Here is a 17,008-nt window from a genome sequence, read left to right on the forward strand (position 1 = left end):
ACAAGAGGAAACATAGCTGTTAATGAGTGGCAGGTATGCCTAAGTGTGCTTCCACAGGGTTGCCTTATAGACATCTGCAGTATTCCAAATTACAGCTTGTCTCAAACATTTTTCACAACACAATCTTTCTCACCTAAATAAAACAAATTAATGCACACCAGTTATACTTCTCCCATGTGTTCTTTATCTCAAAAAATGCCATCTCCTTTCACTTAGACTCTCAACCAGGGGAAATAAGAAAATACATTCAGGGCATGTTAGGTGTGATACTTATGAGACATGTAAGAGGTAAGGTCTTGGGGTAGTGCTGTGGTGCAGTGGGTAAGTTGCCATCTACGGTGCTGGCATCCCATGTGGGTGTTGGTTCGAGTCCCGGCTGCTCCATTTCCAGTCCAGCTTCCTCCTGGTGTGCCTGGGAAGGCAGTGGAAAATGGACCAAGTCCTTAGGTCCCTGCACCAGGGACAGGAAGAAGCTCCTGGCTTCAGCATGGCTCAGCCCTAGTCTATGTGGCCTTTTGGGAGTGAACCAACAGATGGAAGATCTGTCTCTCTGTCTCTCTGGAACTCTGCCTTTCAAATAAATAGTTAAGTCTTAAAAAAGAAAAGAAAAAGAGGCTCAGGAGACAGATGCTGTGATAAATGGGACTGGGATTTAGGAACAAAGTGTGGAATGAAAAAGGACATTTGGGAGTCCTGTGTATGTCAGTGGCAATGGAAGCCATAAAAATGGATAATATTGTTCCTGAAGCATGCATAAAGTAAGAAGAGAAGATGTTGGTGTTGCAACCCCATAGGAACATCCATATTAGTAAGTAGGCCAAAACAAGAGAAACCTGTCAAAAGGCAAGGATAAGGAATGGCCAGAGGAGCAGGAGGCCAGCTAGTGTGCTGCCATGGAAGGGCAAAAAAAAAAAAAAAAAAAAAAAAAAGAGCTGTTCCTTCTGCACAACATTTTGGTACCCCCTCAAAGAAGTACAGACATTGATAGTCCATATAAACTTCTATAGCACTTAGACAATGCCAGGACACCCAAGCCTCTGATCAGTAGGCTCATTATGGTGTGCAAGATGTGTTGTAAGATCATATGGGGGAAGGGCAGGGGTCCAGCACAGATTTTCAGAGAAGCACTAACAGCTTCTGTGGAATGTTGAATGCTAAAACGAGAATGAAACAGTAACAAGAGTGAGTGCAGAGAGCTCTTTCTATAGAGTTGGGTGGGTGGAAGGGACTGTGTGGGGGTGGTATGGGAACCTGAAGTTGAAAGGGACTTTTGTTTTAAATGCGACATTTGTTTTTAAAAGATTTATTTATTTAATTGAAAGGCAGAGAGAGAGAGAGAGAGAGAGAGAGAGAGAGAGAGGTTTTCCATCTGCTGGTCCACTCCCCAGATGGTCTCAAGGGCTGGAGCTGCATTGATCCAAAGCCAGGAGCCAGGAGCTTCTTCCAGGTCTCCCACAAGGGTGCAGGGGCCCAAGAACTTGGGCTATCTTCTACTGCTTTTCCATGTGCAGTAGCAGAGAGCTGGATTGGAAATGGAGCAGCTAGGACTGGAACCGGTTCCCTTATAGGATGCTGGCATTGCAGGCATTGGCTTTACCGGCTAAGCCACAGTGCCAGCCTTTTAAATGGTACATTTAACTGATGAACCCTGGTGTCTGCTTCCACCCCACCATAAGGCCTACTTACTACAATAAGTGTTACTTAGTGTCTCTGTCAGTGTAGCAACGGTCACAAGATCAAGTTTAGCGATGGGGGCAAAAAGGGATGTCCCATCCTATCATTTATTAGCTGCAAGTGGGTCCTTAACCCAGCGTTACCATCTGTAAAAATGAGATGAAAACTATATAAACTCATAACAATATATCTTGCAATAAAGAAGATGACTTCCTAGCTCTGAAAACAAAGTGGCCGCAGCAATCCGTCTGCATGAGCGCGCGCGTGCGCGCGCCGGGACCCCGCGTCTAGGACCGCGTTTGACTGTAGTTAGTGCGCCTGCGCACGCCGCCATTTCCTACAACCATCAGCTAGGGCGTCCGAGCCCTTTGGGAAATTAGACCGTCAACCAACAAAATGGTTATCCGGGCTGTGATGAGGTGTTGGCTTGGGTTCTGCTGCTGCCTTGCGCACACTGGCCGCGAGGTGGTGCGCGAGGATCACAAATGGGCCCGGCTGCTCCTCTTCAGACCCGCCCTGCAAACTTCCTGGCCCTTCCCCCTCTTTGTGAAGTCCACTGCTGGTTTGGGAATCCCGCCGCCGCTATGGACTTGCTCCCCGGCTTTCTCCCCCTGCTAGCTTTCCAGGGTAGTCTAGGGGAGAAACCCCTTTCCACATGGACAAGCGCCTTCTGCGCCTGGCCGACTACAGGACGATTTACAGTACTGGATGACTCAGGCCTTTTTAAGGGGCCAGGTGGGCTGGAGGCGGGTAAGGACGGAAAAGGGGATGGCAATGGACTGAGCGGAAAAGGAATGCTAATGTTTTTCCAGCAAGAAGACTTTGTCTTTTAACACTTCCTTAATTCATCAAGTGTACCTTGCCTTAGAAAGCAGTGATACTGAGGTCCTCTGAAGAGGACACGAACTGCTCCCCAGGGTGTGTGGTCCGTACTTGTCTGCTGCTCTCAGCCCCACCACCCGGGAGGTGAACCCCTCCATGCCTGTGGGAGGTGCCAGCTGGCGTGCTCTGGGTGAGCAGGGACGAGTCTCAGGGCACTCTCTCCATAAGGGTGTTCATTCTTCCTCAGCACCGTGGCTGGTGGTGAGAACAGTGTGGCCACCAAGGTGGGAGAAGCCCAGCAGGAGAGGCCTGGAGCCCTGAGAGAAGGCCATGAAGACCCAACTGCACCCGCTCAGCAACCTGCAGATCCCAGCGTCCCAGAGCGGCAGGGCAGCCCCAGGGCACCCGAGAAGCTCCTTGAACCTGAACCGGAGGGCTGTGCCAGCAGGTAAGGGCCAAGCTGCACTGGAATCCTGCCTGTTGGAGCCAGGGTTCTTGGCCAGGGGTTACAACCCAGGACAAGCCCACCACAAGCTAGGCATGCCCACTACACTGTGTAAGTGTGACTAGTAATGAGCCGTAGAGCTGCAGAGCAGATGGGAGCATCGCAGGGATAGGTCATCATAGTTTCAGTTGTGGATCATGGCATCAACCCTGTTGGAGCAAGCCTGACACAGGGCAGTGCAGAGAAAACCTGGTCTGAGGGAAGGGTGTGGGTTCTTTTGTCACAGGCACGAACCATCTCTGAGGAGCATAATTAAAAGTTACTAGATGGAAGATCAGTTCCTCTGGCACTGTGTGCAGGATGGCCATACAAGGGCGGTATTTGGGCAATAACTCATCTCCACCATAGTGACCTAAGGTTGGGCAGTAGTTGCAAGAGACTGGCAGCAGTAGCCTGAAGAACCAGGGGTTGTGAGTTTTCTGAATGAAGCCAAGGAGCAAAGCAGTACTGGACAGCACTGATCCCTTGATGTCTTTCCTGTGGCCACCCACCAAATCCTGTTTTCAGTAGCTCTCAGAAGTTCCCAACTTTGAAGACCTAGTGAATTTGTGCAATATTTTTGTCACATTTTAAAACAGCCGTGAGTTTTGAACGTGTATTTTTACAATCAATCTAGTATAAGATTATACACCATCTTGAAGCATTCTGTCAATTTTTGTTTCTAAAAGTCCATGGAAAGTTGGAATTGTTGGATCATATCTGTCTCCCAGACTCAGCATTCATCCCTAGGAGGCCATCCATTGGCTTTTGTGCCTTCAGAACTTATCATTTTCCAGATTCCCTCATTTCTGGCACCTTGTGACTGTTTTTTTCTTGTCCCCTTACCTGCCTTGCTGTGACCTCTAGCCTCTTAATATCTCTTGGTTCCAGGAAATGGCTTAACAAGGATTAGTCCCTGGGCAGTCAGAGCCCAGAGCCTGTGCTGTCAATTGCTGGGCTATGGAAACTGCCTTACAACCAAAATAAGTTGGTACTCTGATAGAGGGGCACCCAGGCACAGGGTAATGTAGCTAGGTTGGTTGGCAGATAGGAAATGAGTTGAGGAGGGGCCAGGAGCTGGGTTTTGTAGGGTCTGGAAGGTTAGGGAGAGAAGGCAATTGGGAAGGAGGTGAGATGTTATTGTACAAGGGATGGGGACTGTTGGAGGGCTCCTGTTACTCCCATGGTAGTCCTGGGAGGGGGCAGGATCATCCTGAGATCTGTTTTTACCTCGCCCTTTTAATTCTTCTCTCCCTTTGACTATTCTGCTGGACATGGATCCAAGGATGCCTGATCCTTGCTAGGTGTTCGGTCAGCAGACGGTCTAATTGCCTTCCTCTCATACTCAATCCTTTCATTCCTTGGCTCTGCATTTCATGTTCCATCTGTCTTTCCAGCTTCCCAGGGGACCCTTCTCCATCTCCATGGTGCTTTCCTGAATCCCAGGGTGATAGGGGAATAGACAAATGGCGATAGAGTATATTGAGGCAGGCTGTCTCACCCAGCCCACAGTGGCAAGTCTGTAAAGGCATGACAGAGCTCGGCACATCCAGGCGATCTTCACATCAGTTAGTATGGCTTGAGCTTGAGTTGCAAATGAGAGGACGTAGATTAAGACTGTGAGCAGGGCAACTAGTCAGGTTCTAGGTCATTATTGTTCTTTTCCCTCCCAACTCTTATTTTTAAAGATTTATTTATTTGAACGTCAGAGTTACACAGAGAAAGAAGGTGAGGCAGAGAGAGAGAATCTTCCATCCACTGGTTCACTCCCCACATGGCTGCAACGGCCAGAGCTGCACTGATCCGAAGCTAGGAGCCAGGAACTTCTTCCAGGTCTCCCACATGGGTGCAGGGGCCCAAGGACCTGGGCCATCTTCTACTGCTTTCCCAGGCCACAGCAGAGAGCTGGATTGGAAGTGGAGCAGCTGACTCAAACCGGCGCCCATTTGGGATGCCAGCACTGCAGGCCAGGGCTTTAACCACTACGCCACAGTGCCGGCCCCCCTCCCCACTCTTATGCTAGATGGGGTCTTGGGCACTGGATTATTTAACAAGGGAGTTATACCTCAGAGCCTGCACCAGAGGAAGGCAACTATGTACAGACCTGAGTGGCAGCATGTTGGAGAGAAGCTCAAATCAGCCCAGGCCTGTGTTGTGTGTCCATAGTGGTAGCCCAAGACTACTAGAGGTTGGACAGATGTGAGCTGGAAGTTACACAGGGTGGTCAGTGCTGGTGCCCAACAGAATGCCCTCAAGTGCAGTGGGCAACTGCAGCAGTGGGTATAGGGTTTGCGAGTGGGGGAGGCACAGTGAGAGCCTGTAAAGGGCTTAGCCAAAGAAAGGCCTTGTTAGATGCCTCAAAAATCAGATTCCATGCCAAGGGCCATGCATTGTGACCAAAGCATGGAGGGTCAGCAAAACCATGAGACCTGTCAGTTTCCTGCCTCTACTGGTAGTGGATGCCTTCCAGAATATGCTGCATCTGATTTCTCTTCTCCTCAACACAAAAATTCATTTGACCCTCTGCCTGTTTGCCTTGTCTTCTTCAGAGAGTCCTCTGCAGGATGGGAGTCAGGGCTGCGTCGGTGATGGTGGGGGGTCTTAGTAAGGCACTGTCCTATCCAGTGAGGAGGTGAGCCAAGCTGTGTCTTGTAATTCTTCCCCCTCCTGTCACATCTCTGAAAGCTCCTTGACTCCACTCGGAGGGAGTCACAGAGGCCAAGGCTCCTGGCCGCAGTCAAGAGTTCTCGGCAGATACTGGAAGATCAGAGTCTGACATGAGGCCCCGGACCATGTCTCCACCCCACCCCCAGCCTAGGTTTTCTTGCCTGTGAAACAAGGTATTCCATGAGTTGATCTCTGAGTGATTTGCAGGCATTATTATAAAACACTGGCATTCTTCTTTTTAAAAATTACTTTATTTATTTGAATGACAGACTTAGAGAAGGAGAGACAGAGAGGACTTCCATCCACTGGTCACTCTCCAAATGGCTACAACAGCCAGGGTTGAGCCAGTCGAAGCCAGAAGTCAGGAGCTTCTTCCAAGACTCCCACCAGGGTGCAGGGGTTCAAGCATTTGGGCCATACTCCATTGCTGCCCTGACTCCCATCGTGCAGAAGACTCTCTGAAGAAGACAAGGCAAACAGGCAGAGGGTCAAATGAATTTTTGTGTTGAGGAGAAGAGAAATCAGATGCAGCATATTCTGGAAGGCATCCACTATCAGCAGAGGCAGGAAACTGACAGGTCTCATGGTTTTGCTGAACCTCCATGCGTCGCTTTCCCAGGTGCATTAGCAGGGAGCTTTATCGGGAGTGGAACAGTTGAGATGCATACCAGTGCTGATATAGGATGCCAGCATCACAGGCGGAGGCTTAACCTTCTACGCCACAGGGCTGGTCCTGGCATTTTAAATGCTTTGAAAGGGCAGGCTTGGGATTAGACCCCGAAAACCCTGGAAGATGTCAGCTCTCCATGTTTTTTTTTTCATTTGTTTACAGATAGAGTTAGACAGTAAGAGAGAGAGACAGAGACAGAGAGAAAGGTCTTCCCTCCGTTGGTTCACTCCCCAAATGGCCACTACAGCTGGCGCTGTGCTGATCCAAAGCCAGGAGCCAGGTGCTTCTTCCTGGTCTCCCACATGGGTGCAGGGGCCCAAGCACTTGGGCCACCCTCCACTGCCTTCCCAGGCCACAGCAGAGAGCTGGACTGGAAGAGGAGCAGCTGGGACTAGAACCTGGCACCCACATGGGATGCCAGCGCTGCAGGTGGAGGATTAACCAAGTGAGCCATGGCGCCAGCCCCCAGCTCTCCATGTTAACCAGTTCACCTCCTCTCCATTCTTTACAGGGTGAGAAGCCCTTCAAGTTGCATGGTCACTGTTACTGTCACTGCCACTTCTGAACAGCCTCACATTTATGTTCCAGCTCCCCCCAGTGAATTGGACTCCAGCTCAACCACGTAAGAAGGGATACCTGGCACCCTGGAAGATGTTCCCTGGGCACAGGGGCTTTCCTGTGTCCTTTCTGGAGGTCAATGACTCAGCTTCCTTGTAATGCCTTGCTCAACTCCTTGGCAGCCTTTTGGCCAAGGGCCATATAAGTGCAGTCTTAATGCCTCCAGTCTGAACTCCCCCTTTTTCTAGGGCTCAAAACACTACAGATACCTCTGCTGTAGGCCTTGCCAGAGTATCCTCAGTTACTTCATAGCAGGCTGGGGTCCTCTTAGTCCTGGACCCTTCCTCTGGGCCAAGGCCAGTCCCCTGGATTCTTCTAGCGTACCTCTTTTTGTTCTGCTGTGCTCCTTCCACAGCCAAGGAATTGTCTTTGTGAAGGAGTACATGAATGCTAGTGAAGTGTCTTCCAGAAAGCCAGCATCTTCCCACTATGGCAGGTAAGAGAAAGCCCCAGAGACATCCAGGTCATGGCCTTCTCCTGGCAGGCTCCATCTTGTCCCCATTCCTTTGTCACCAGTATCTAATCCAGGTCTTGGTTTAAGACAGGTTGTAGATCATTGTTTGTTGAATGATTGGGTAACATAATTGCATGCTGATGTGATTTATGCATTTTCAGCTGTTTCTACCTAACTGGGTACTTTTGAGTTCTTCTTTCATGGTTAAGTCATCCTGTACCCCATTTCCCATGGAATCCTTTTCTGCTTGTCTTTGCTGCTGTCTTTTTTTTTAAGATTAAAAAAAATATGTGAAAAGCAGTGTTACAGAAAGAAGGAGAGGGAGAATAAGAGGGGGTGGGGAGGAGAATGAATCTTCTATCCTCTGGTTCACTCCCTAGATGGCTGCAATGGCCACGGCTTGGCCAGGCTGAAGCCAGGAGCTAGGAGTTTCATCTGGGTCTCCCAAGTAGGTGGCAGGAACCCATGTACTTAAGCCATCCTCCGCTGCTTTTCTCAGACTAGTAATGGGGAGCTGCATCAGAAGTGGAACAGCTGGGACACAAACTGGTGTCCACATGGGATGCCGATGTTGCAGGTGGCAGCTTTACCCATGGTGACACAACACCATCCCCTGTCGCTGTCTGTTGTGAAATTCCAAGAGCATCATTTTTTTCAAGAGCTGTTAATTAGGGGCCAGCACTGTGGCATAGGTTAGGCCCCCTCCTGTGGTGCCAGCATCCCATAAGGATTCCAGTTCAAGTCCCGGCTGCTCCACTTCCAATCCAGCTCCCTGCTAATGCACCTTGGACAGCAGTGGGAGATGGCCCAAGTGCTTGGGCCCCTGAACCCATGTCGAAGACCCAGAAGAAGCTCCAGTCTTTCAGTCTGGCCCAGCTCTGGCTGTTTTGGTCACTTGGGGAGTGAACCAGTGTATGGAAGATCTCTCTCGGTCTTTCTCGGTCTCTCTTTCTCTCTCTCTCCTTCTCTATGTCTCTGATTTTCAAATAAATAAGTAAATATTTTTTAAAAAGTGATGGGAATACATTTTTTTAAAAAAGAAAACTGTTAATACATCCCACTGCAGATCACAGGGATCCTCTTGTCAACCCCTACTCTTTCCATCATGCTGGGCAGTCTTGTTTCAACACACATGTGACAACAATTCCTGATACACATGTAACTTCTTTTCTTTTTTTTAAAGTTTATTTTATTTATTTGAAAGGCAGAGTTAGAGAGAGAGAGAGAGAGAGAGAGAGAGAGAGAGAGAGAGAAAGAGAGTCTTTCATCTACTGGTTTACTCCCCAAATGGCCGCAACAGCTAGGGCTGGGCCAGGCTGAAGCCAGGATACGAGAGCTTCCTCCAGGCCTTCCATGTGGCTAGAAGGGCCCAAGCCCTTGGGTCATCCTCAGGTGCCTTCCCAGGTGCATTAACAGGAAGCTGGATCAGAAGTGGAGCAGCCAGGACATGAATCTCACCTATATGGGATGCCAGTGTTGTAGATGGTGGCTGTACCCATTATGCCACAATGCCAGCCCCCAAGATGCCATTTATACCAGGAAATGGGAGGCAAACACACCACCAGCTTTGTTCTCCATGGTGAGAAAAGGGAAACATCAATTCAGGAAATATTAAAAGGAAGAGTTCAGAGAGAGAGAGAGAGAGAGAGAGAGAGGGAGATCTTCCATCCATTGGTTCACTCTCCAAATGGCTGAAACAGCCGGAGCTGGGCTAATCCAAAGCCAGGAGTTAGGAGCTTCCTCTGGGTCTCCCACACAGGTTCAGGGTTCCAAGCACTTGGGCCATCTTCTGCTGCTTTCCCAGGTGCATTATCAGGGAGCTAGATTGGAAGTGGAGCAGCTAGGATTTGAACCGGTGCCCATATCATATGCCCATTCACAGGCAGCAGCTTTATCTGCTATGCCACAACACTGGCCACAGTAATTTCTTTTTCTTTTAAATTCATTCATTCATTCACTGATTCATTTATTTCAAAAGCAGAGTGATAGAGAATGAGGGGCAGAGAAAGAGATCTTCCATCCATTGGTTCATTGCCCAAATGCAAGCAACAATCGGGGCTGGGCCATGCCAAAGCTGCTGCTTTCCCAGGTACATTAGCAGGGAGCTGGATTGGAAGTGTAGTGGCTGGGACTCCAACTGGCACTCCAGCAAGAAATGCCAGCATTACAAGTGGTGGCTTAACCTGCTGCACCACAACACTGACCCCACATGTAGCTTCTTACTGATCACGTCTCCATCTGCTGCTTCATGCCAGATGGAAGTATACTGGATACCCACACTGAAACAGGTCCTTCAGTTGATGTTTTTGCTGACACCTCCCACTGTTGGGGCAACAGTCTCAACTTCTCTAAGCCTGTTTTCTCATCTATAACCTTTTAAGGTAGTTTTTCTCAACAGCTTTATTGAGTTGCGTTTCACACTTAAAAGTATATCATTTGGTGATTTTGGGTATATTCACATAGGTGTGCCACCACCACCAGTATCCATTTCCAGAACACTTCATTGCCCCTACAACAGCCCTATACCTCTTATCAGCCTCCCCCAACTCATCTATTTTCTCTCTCTAGTTTTTCTTTGATTAGGTTTTGAGATTAGAAATAATTTCTGTGAAGCCTCTGGCACACCTATGGCAGCTGTCTGACAGCTGCTTAACTGAGCTGTATCCATCCTCAGGTTTTTCTTCTCCCAGTCCTACCGCTTTGTTATATTTAATGCTTACAGGGCCAGCATTGTGAAACTGCAGGTTAAGCCAGCCCTTGCAACACCAGCATTCCACATCAGAGTACCTGTTCAAGTCCTAGCTGCTCCACTTCTGATCTAGATCCTCACTAATGCACATGAGAAAGCAGTAGAAGATGGCCGTGTTACCCATGTGGGAGACTCAGATGGAGTTCCTGGCTCCTGGTTTCAGCTAGCCTAGCCCTGGCCATTGTGGCCATTTGAGGAGTGAACCAGTGGATGAAATCTCTCTCTCTCTGTCTCTCCTTCTCTGTCACTCTGCCGTTCAAATACATAAATCTTTAAAAAAAATTTTAGTTAATGCTTAGACTCTGACAATTCCATTCATTTTACAATTGAACTGAACATTCAGTCAAAACATGTATTATTTAAAAAAAGTGGACTTGCTTTGTTGAGTAGTGGGGATTGCTTAGCCTGTTGTGTTTTGCCTCCCTTTCCCTTTTTATTATGGTTTATTTATTTATTGGAAAGACAGAGTTACAGAGAGAGAGAGAGAGAGAGAGAGAGAGAGAGAGAGAGATTCCATCCACTGGTTCACTCTCCAAATGGCTGCAGCAGTTGGAGCTGGGCCTATCCAAAGCCAGGAGCCAGGAGCCTTCTCCTGGTCTCCCATGCGGTTTCAGGGACCCAAGGACTTGGGCCATCTTCCACTGCTTTCCCAGGCCACAACAGAGAGCTTGATCGGAGGTGGAGCAGCTGGGATGTAAACCACTGCCATATCTGCCACATCACAACACTGGCTCATATTTTGCCCTTTTACTTTATCTTCCTGAAAGTTTAATTATAAGCTTAATTCTTAGGAGGAACTGGGACCTGGGTTGAAATGCTGGCTCACCCCTTCTTCCCAATGTAACCTTTGCAGGTCACCCAACCTTGTAGTAGCAATTCTGCTGACTACCTTATGGAGCTGCTACATTTCTACTGGGAGAATGACAGCTTCACTAACAGAGACCCAGGGATTGTAGCTGGTTGATTACCCTTCCCTGGAAACTGAGGGTCTTCCTGGTAATACAGTTTTAGGAATCCTAGTCCCCTGCCCCTGTCATCTCCCTCACCACCATGTGTCTTGTCCATCCGCTGAGGATGAGCTCTTCTCCATGAGAATTATGTTTCCTTGGCATCACTCCGTATGCACCAAGTGCCACTCCGTGGTATAGAATCATGTCTCACCTTGTGGCACACAGAAAAGTGTGCCCTCAGGCATGACTCTCATCTTCTACTCTGCTCTCTCCCATCATCACACTCCTGCAGCATCAGCGGCACTGATGACTCATTTGACATGGAGAAGAAACCCCCATATGACAGCACTCTGTACTCTGAGAGGTATATCTGCTTTCTTAAGGAAAATTGCCATGCTAAGTCTCTTTGCTTTTGTATATAACTTTGCAGTGTCTGATCTGTTTGCAATTTTTTAAAAATACACTATTTGAAAGGAGAGAGAGAGAATCTTGCACTCCCTGGTTTATTTCTTAAATGACCTCAACAGCCAGAGCTGGTCCAGGCCAAAGCCAGGAGCCAAGAGCTTTCTCCAGGTTTCCCATGTGGGTGGTAGGGGCCCAAGCATTTAGGCTATCCTCTGCTGCCTGCCTGGGCTTATGCTGGGAGCTGGATTGGAAGTGGATTAGCTGGGACTCGCCCCAGCACTCATATACAATGCTATCTTCACAGGTGGCAGCTTAACCTGCTGTGCCATAACTCTGTCCCCAGGAGATGAACCTCATCACAGATTTCTATTTTAAAATTGTTGGAACAGGAGAGAAAAGCATTTGAGAGACTTAATTCACACAAGTTACACTGAATGAGATGAGTCCGGAGTTAGTTAAGGCTCTGACTTCTCCAAAGGCATTCAGATATAGAGGCAGGTGAGCTGATGGGGCCAAGGAGGTCCCTTCCATTATGACTGAAGAAGCAACCAGATTACAGGAGGTCACACATCACTTAGTAAGTCATATCACCAGATGAAGTCTTAGCAGAAAGGCAAGATTGGTCAGACAACCATGATCCACCCAGTTATACTAGAGCAAAGGCAAAGAGGCATCCACTTCTAGTGTATGCAAGATCACTTACCCTGGGGACTCTGTCCTCATGGCACAACTACTAAATCCAGAATCAAGCATTACTAATGGATTGCTGAGCTTGGAGGAAGGAAATGGACTTTCTAAGGGCAACACCAGTCACCTGCACTTACACACATTGTATGCACAGAGAATGTGAGCTCAGATGGGTGGTGGTAAAATATTGAGACAAACAGATCTTCACTGAGTGCAGGAGTCTTTTGGGGAGGATATCTTTTTCTTTCTTAAAGATTTATTTATTTATTTATTTGAAAGGCAGTTACAGAGAGAGGGAGAGACAGGGGAAGGGGAAGAGATCTTCCATCTGCCAGTTCACTCACCAAATGGCCACAACAGATGGAGCTGCACCAATCTGAAGCCAGGAGCCAGGACCTTCTTCCAGGTCTCCACATGGGTGCAGGGGTCCAAGCACTTGGGCCATCCTCTACTGCTTTCCCAGGCCATAGCAGAGAGCTGGATCGGAAGTGAAGCAGCCAGGACTCGAACTGGTGGCCATATGCACTGGCAGCACCATAGATGGCAGTATTACCCACTATGCCACAGTGCCGGCCCCAGAAGGATGTCTTTTTAAAAGTCTTTATTTTTTAAAATTTTCATTTGAAAGGCAGAGAAAAGGAGGGAGGGAGAGAGGAGGAGGGAGAGAGGAGGAGAGAGAAGGAGGGGAGAGAGGAGGAGAGAAAAGGAGGGGAGGGGAGGGGAGAGGGGGGGGTGAAGAGAGGAGAGGAAAGGAGAGGGAGACACTGAGACCTTCCACCCACTGGTTTCACTCCCCAAATGGCTGCAACAGCTGGGGATGGGCCAAGCTGAAGCCACAAACCATGAACTCCATCTGAGTTTCCCATGTGGGTGGCAGGCACACTAGTATTTGAGCCATCACCTGCTGCCTTCCAGGGTATGCATTAGCAGAAAACTGGATCAGAAACAGAGGAACTTGGACTTGAACCAGGCACTGCAATATGGGTTCCAGGTGTCCCAGGCAGTAACTTAACCACTGCACCAAATGCTCACCCTGAGCACAGGAGCTTTTAGCAATGCTGCTTTTGAGGGAGCTCTAAGCCAGCATGAGGATGTTAGGGTGAACCCAAGATCCCCATGGTAATCAGGTTGGTTACACCACCACTGCTCCTGTCAGAAACAGATTCACATATCTGGAAGGTAGTATCCTTGATTTGGATCAGGGCAAGCAGACACTTTGAGAAGACCCTATCTGAAGAGGAAAAGCAGAATTGATTCCTAGGGACAAAAGCAGGAATCCTAGAACTGGAGAGATAGTCAACCCAGGACTTCAACATAAAATCCAAGCAGGCTCTTTGGGTGGACAAAGGGCAGTGTGGATCCAAGAATGTAGGGACAGAAGGGCCAGGGCTTTGTGGTTCTAGGCATGAAGAGAAGACCATTAAGACGGGGTCAGCTAGGGCATATGATGGCATATCTCCTGTGAGAGAAGGCATTGGTATTCCTGCTCTAGAGGATAGCAGGCCCTGGTGGAGGGGCAGGGAGAGACAAGCTGCCTGGAATGAAGGCCATGTCAGAGTGTTCCCTTGTACTATAATAGTGACTAGAGCAGGACCGGTGCTTTGGTGTAGCAGGTAAAGCTGCCGCCTGTAGTGCTGGCATCTCATATGGGCATTGGTTCGAGTCCTGGCTGCTCTCTTCTGATCCAGCTCTCTGCTATGTCCTGGGAAAGCAGGAAAGGATGGCCCAAGTCCCTGGGCCCCTGCACCCACGTGGGAGACCTGGAGGAGGCTCCTGGCTTCAGATTGGCACAGCTCCGGCCATTGCAGCCAATTGGGGAGTGAACCAGCGGATGGAAGACCTTTCTTTCTCTCTCTACCTGTCCTTCTTTCTCAGTGTAATTCTGACTTTCAAATAAATAAGTCTTTAAAAAAAGAGTGACTGGAGCAAAGATTCATGATGGATTTTGGAAATAATGCAGAAGTCTACATCAGACTGAGAACGAGTCTGATCAATAGCTCTGCTGCCGGGGCCAGCACTGTGGGGCACCAGGTTAAAGCCGCTGCCTGCAGAGCCAGCACCTCTTATGGATGCTGGTTCAAGTCCCGGCTGCTCCATTTCAGATCCAGCTCTCTGCTATGGCCTGGGAAAGCAGTAGAAGATGGCCCAGGTCCTTAGGCTCCTGCACCCGCATGGGAAACCAAGAAGAAGCTCCTGGCCCTGGCTTCGGATCAGCTCAGCTCTGGCTCTTGTGGCTATTTGAGGAGTGAGCCAGTAGATGGAAGACCTCTCTCTCTCTCTGGCTCTACGTCTCTCTGTAACTCTGTCTTTTAAATAAGTAAAATAAATCTTTTAAAAAATCTCTGCTGCCAGTTGTACACTACAAGAAACATGGCAGACTGGGGATCTGACAGCAAAACTAACTCTGGCTGCATCATAGCAGAAATCTGTCTGCCTGACCGTTGGGTTCTTGGTTTTCATTTTGCAGAACATCTGGAGGGATCTGTACTTACTGCAGCTGTGAGATCCGAGACTGTCCAAAGATCACCTTAGAACATCTTGGCATCTGCTGCCACGAATACTGTTTTAAGGTAAGGAACAAAGTCAGTCCTGCTTAGAACCTCATGCTGCAGAGCTCAGCAGGCTCAGGGATTCGGAGACTGTGGAAAAGACTTGGTCTCCATATATAATTGTGCATGATCGCAGAGGCTTCGCGGTTCTGAGAGCTGAATGCATTCCCAAGTTCAAGGGAGGGAATAAACATTGGTGATTCCATGTGCTTAGTAGCACAAGGGAGAGAAAAGCTGTTTTCTGGGGAAAGACTGTTCCAGTTGAGGGCCAGCAAGTGCACACGGTCGAGGCAGAATCATAGACTATTGTACTTTGCATGACTGGAATGGCCTTATTGAGGAGATGGCTGGTAGGAGATAAGTTCAGAGATAGCTGGGGGTACATCATCATGTAGCTTTTGGAGGACACAGAGCTTGGATTTTACTGTAAATGCAGCTGGAAACTACAGAGGGTTAGTAAGAATAGGAACCTATTAGAGCATAGGAGAGTAGCAAGATTCAATTCATGCTTATTAAAAAGTCCCTTAATAAGGAGAGACTGGAGTGGGGGACACCCGTGAGGAGGCTGTTGTGGTAGATCAAACTACAGAAAATGGTCACTTGATTAAGGAATTGGCAGCAGTGTTGGCAAAATGGTGGCTGGGTGATTTTTTTATATAAAATAATGCTGACATTATGAGAGAATGAGTGGAATCATAGGAGATCCCAAGGTTTGAGGCTTAAGCCATTAACTGGAAGAATGCTGATGCTGTTCAGTGCCATGAAAGGAACTGAAAGGGAGCAGATTTGGGCATGTTTTCAAGAGTGAAAGTGTAGACAGCTAAAGAATGCCTTGGGGAGAGCCAAGTGTGGAGATCACATGGCCAGATGCATGTAAGTTTGACGTCCCAGGGGAAGACCAGGCCTGGGATTCCTCTGGATATACATTTTTCCCAAGCTGTGGGAGCAGATGAGTTCATCTAGGGTGTGAGTGTTTGGAGAGGAGGGCTAAGAATAAACCCTATGTCCTTTCTAGCATTTTGAGGTTGGGAATGGCAGGAGGAGTCTACAAAGGAGGCTGAGAAGTAATGGAGAATGTAATGCTGCAGAAGCCAAGTGACATGATTTCTTAAGAAGGCTGCAGTGGTCACCCTGTGACCATCCTGAGGTTGCCAAGACATAAATAGGATGAAGATGGGGAATGGACCACTGAATTTTGCAGCATCGTGGTCCCTGTTTTCAGTAAACACTGTCTTGGTGGAGTGATGGGGACCAAAGCCTGGCTGGAGTGGACTCAAGATACTGGGACATGTGGAAATGGAGTGAGCAAGTCTGGATGATCTTCTAGGAGAGCATAATAAGCAGGGAGTGGGGAGGAGATGCTATAACACTTGTTTATGCTGATGGGAACAATACAGCGGAGAGCAAATTGATGGTGCAGGAGAAAGGCTAATGGTAAACAGTACAGTGGCCTTAAGTAGGAGACATGTGGGTACTGGTTTACATGTGGCAGGGATGGGGAGTGCTGAGTGTATGCATCACATACAGTGAAGGTTCCAGGTTGGGTGGTAAAGAATGAAGAATTTCTTCAGTAGCTGCTTCTGTTTTCTTGGTCAGTATAAGTGAGAGGAGAGTGGGAATGTGGGTGGAGCAGAGGAAAATGAAAGCTGTGCAGTTCCCACTTTGTGTGAATGCTCATGCATTCCTACTGAGACTGGGCAACAGGGGTGTGTGCTATTCCCCAGACTTTGTCTGGGCTGGGAGTGAAGCAGAGAGACTTGCATTTGCCATGGTGGAAACTTTCCAGGTGAGTTTGATGGAGTGAGAGTGCAGCAGAGTGCAGGGGAGAGACAACAGGGGATGGCATAGAGAGCAGCAGAACACTGTGATGAGAAGGGGGGAAAGGGTTGGGGCCAGTGTTGTGATGCAGTGCATAAGCCACCACCTGCTTCTGACTTCAGCCTGGCCCAGTCTCAACTGTTACAGACATTTGGGGAGCGAACCACAGATGGAAGATCTCTCTCTCTGTTCTTATATTCTCTTCTCTAACTCTGCCTTTCAAAGAAATATTTTTTTTTAAAAAAAAAGCAGGGGCAAGAGGGACTCATTTGAGGGCCAGTTGTATTTGTGGACTCCAAGTAGGATATATTCTTTCCTTAAAGATATGACAGGTGCTGTAACAGAGAACACTTTTCTTCTGATTAGATTTCCATGAAAAGCCCTAGAATCTTTTGGAGACTTTGAGTTATACCCTTAATTACAGAGCACTCCTATGAAACACTGAGCAGCAGGAGGGGCAC

General features: G+C 48.4%; 1 protein-coding gene across 21 annotated transcripts in view; it reads left to right on the forward strand.

The window, feature by feature from the left end:
- ZNF185 (zinc finger protein 185 with LIM domain) overlaps positions 1-17,008 on the forward strand; it is a 65,949-nt gene that overhangs the window by 43,946 nt on the left and 4,995 nt on the right. For 9 of the 21 annotated variants that reach the window (XM_070067411.1, XM_089323841.1, XM_089323843.1 and 6 more), the window contains 5 exons: positions 2,744-2,944; positions 6,829-6,939; positions 7,291-7,371; positions 11,381-11,452; positions 14,648-14,750. In XM_070067411.1, coding sequence (XP_069923512.1) covers positions 2,744-2,944; positions 6,829-6,939; positions 7,291-7,371; positions 11,381-11,452; positions 14,648-14,750 — 568 coding nt within the window. The remainder of the gene's footprint in view (positions 1-2,743; positions 2,945-6,828; positions 6,940-7,290; positions 7,372-11,380; positions 11,453-14,647; positions 14,751-17,008) is intronic. The other 12 variants (XM_070067413.1, XM_070067414.2, XM_089323839.1 and 9 more) reach the window with 5 other exon arrangements.

This window comes from Oryctolagus cuniculus, chromosome X (genome assembly GCF_051225735.1).
Source record: "Oryctolagus cuniculus isolate XC-2025 breed Fujian yellow rabbit chromosome X, ASM5122573v1, whole genome shotgun sequence".
Lineage (NCBI taxonomy): Eukaryota > Metazoa > Chordata > Mammalia > Lagomorpha > Leporidae > Oryctolagus > Oryctolagus cuniculus.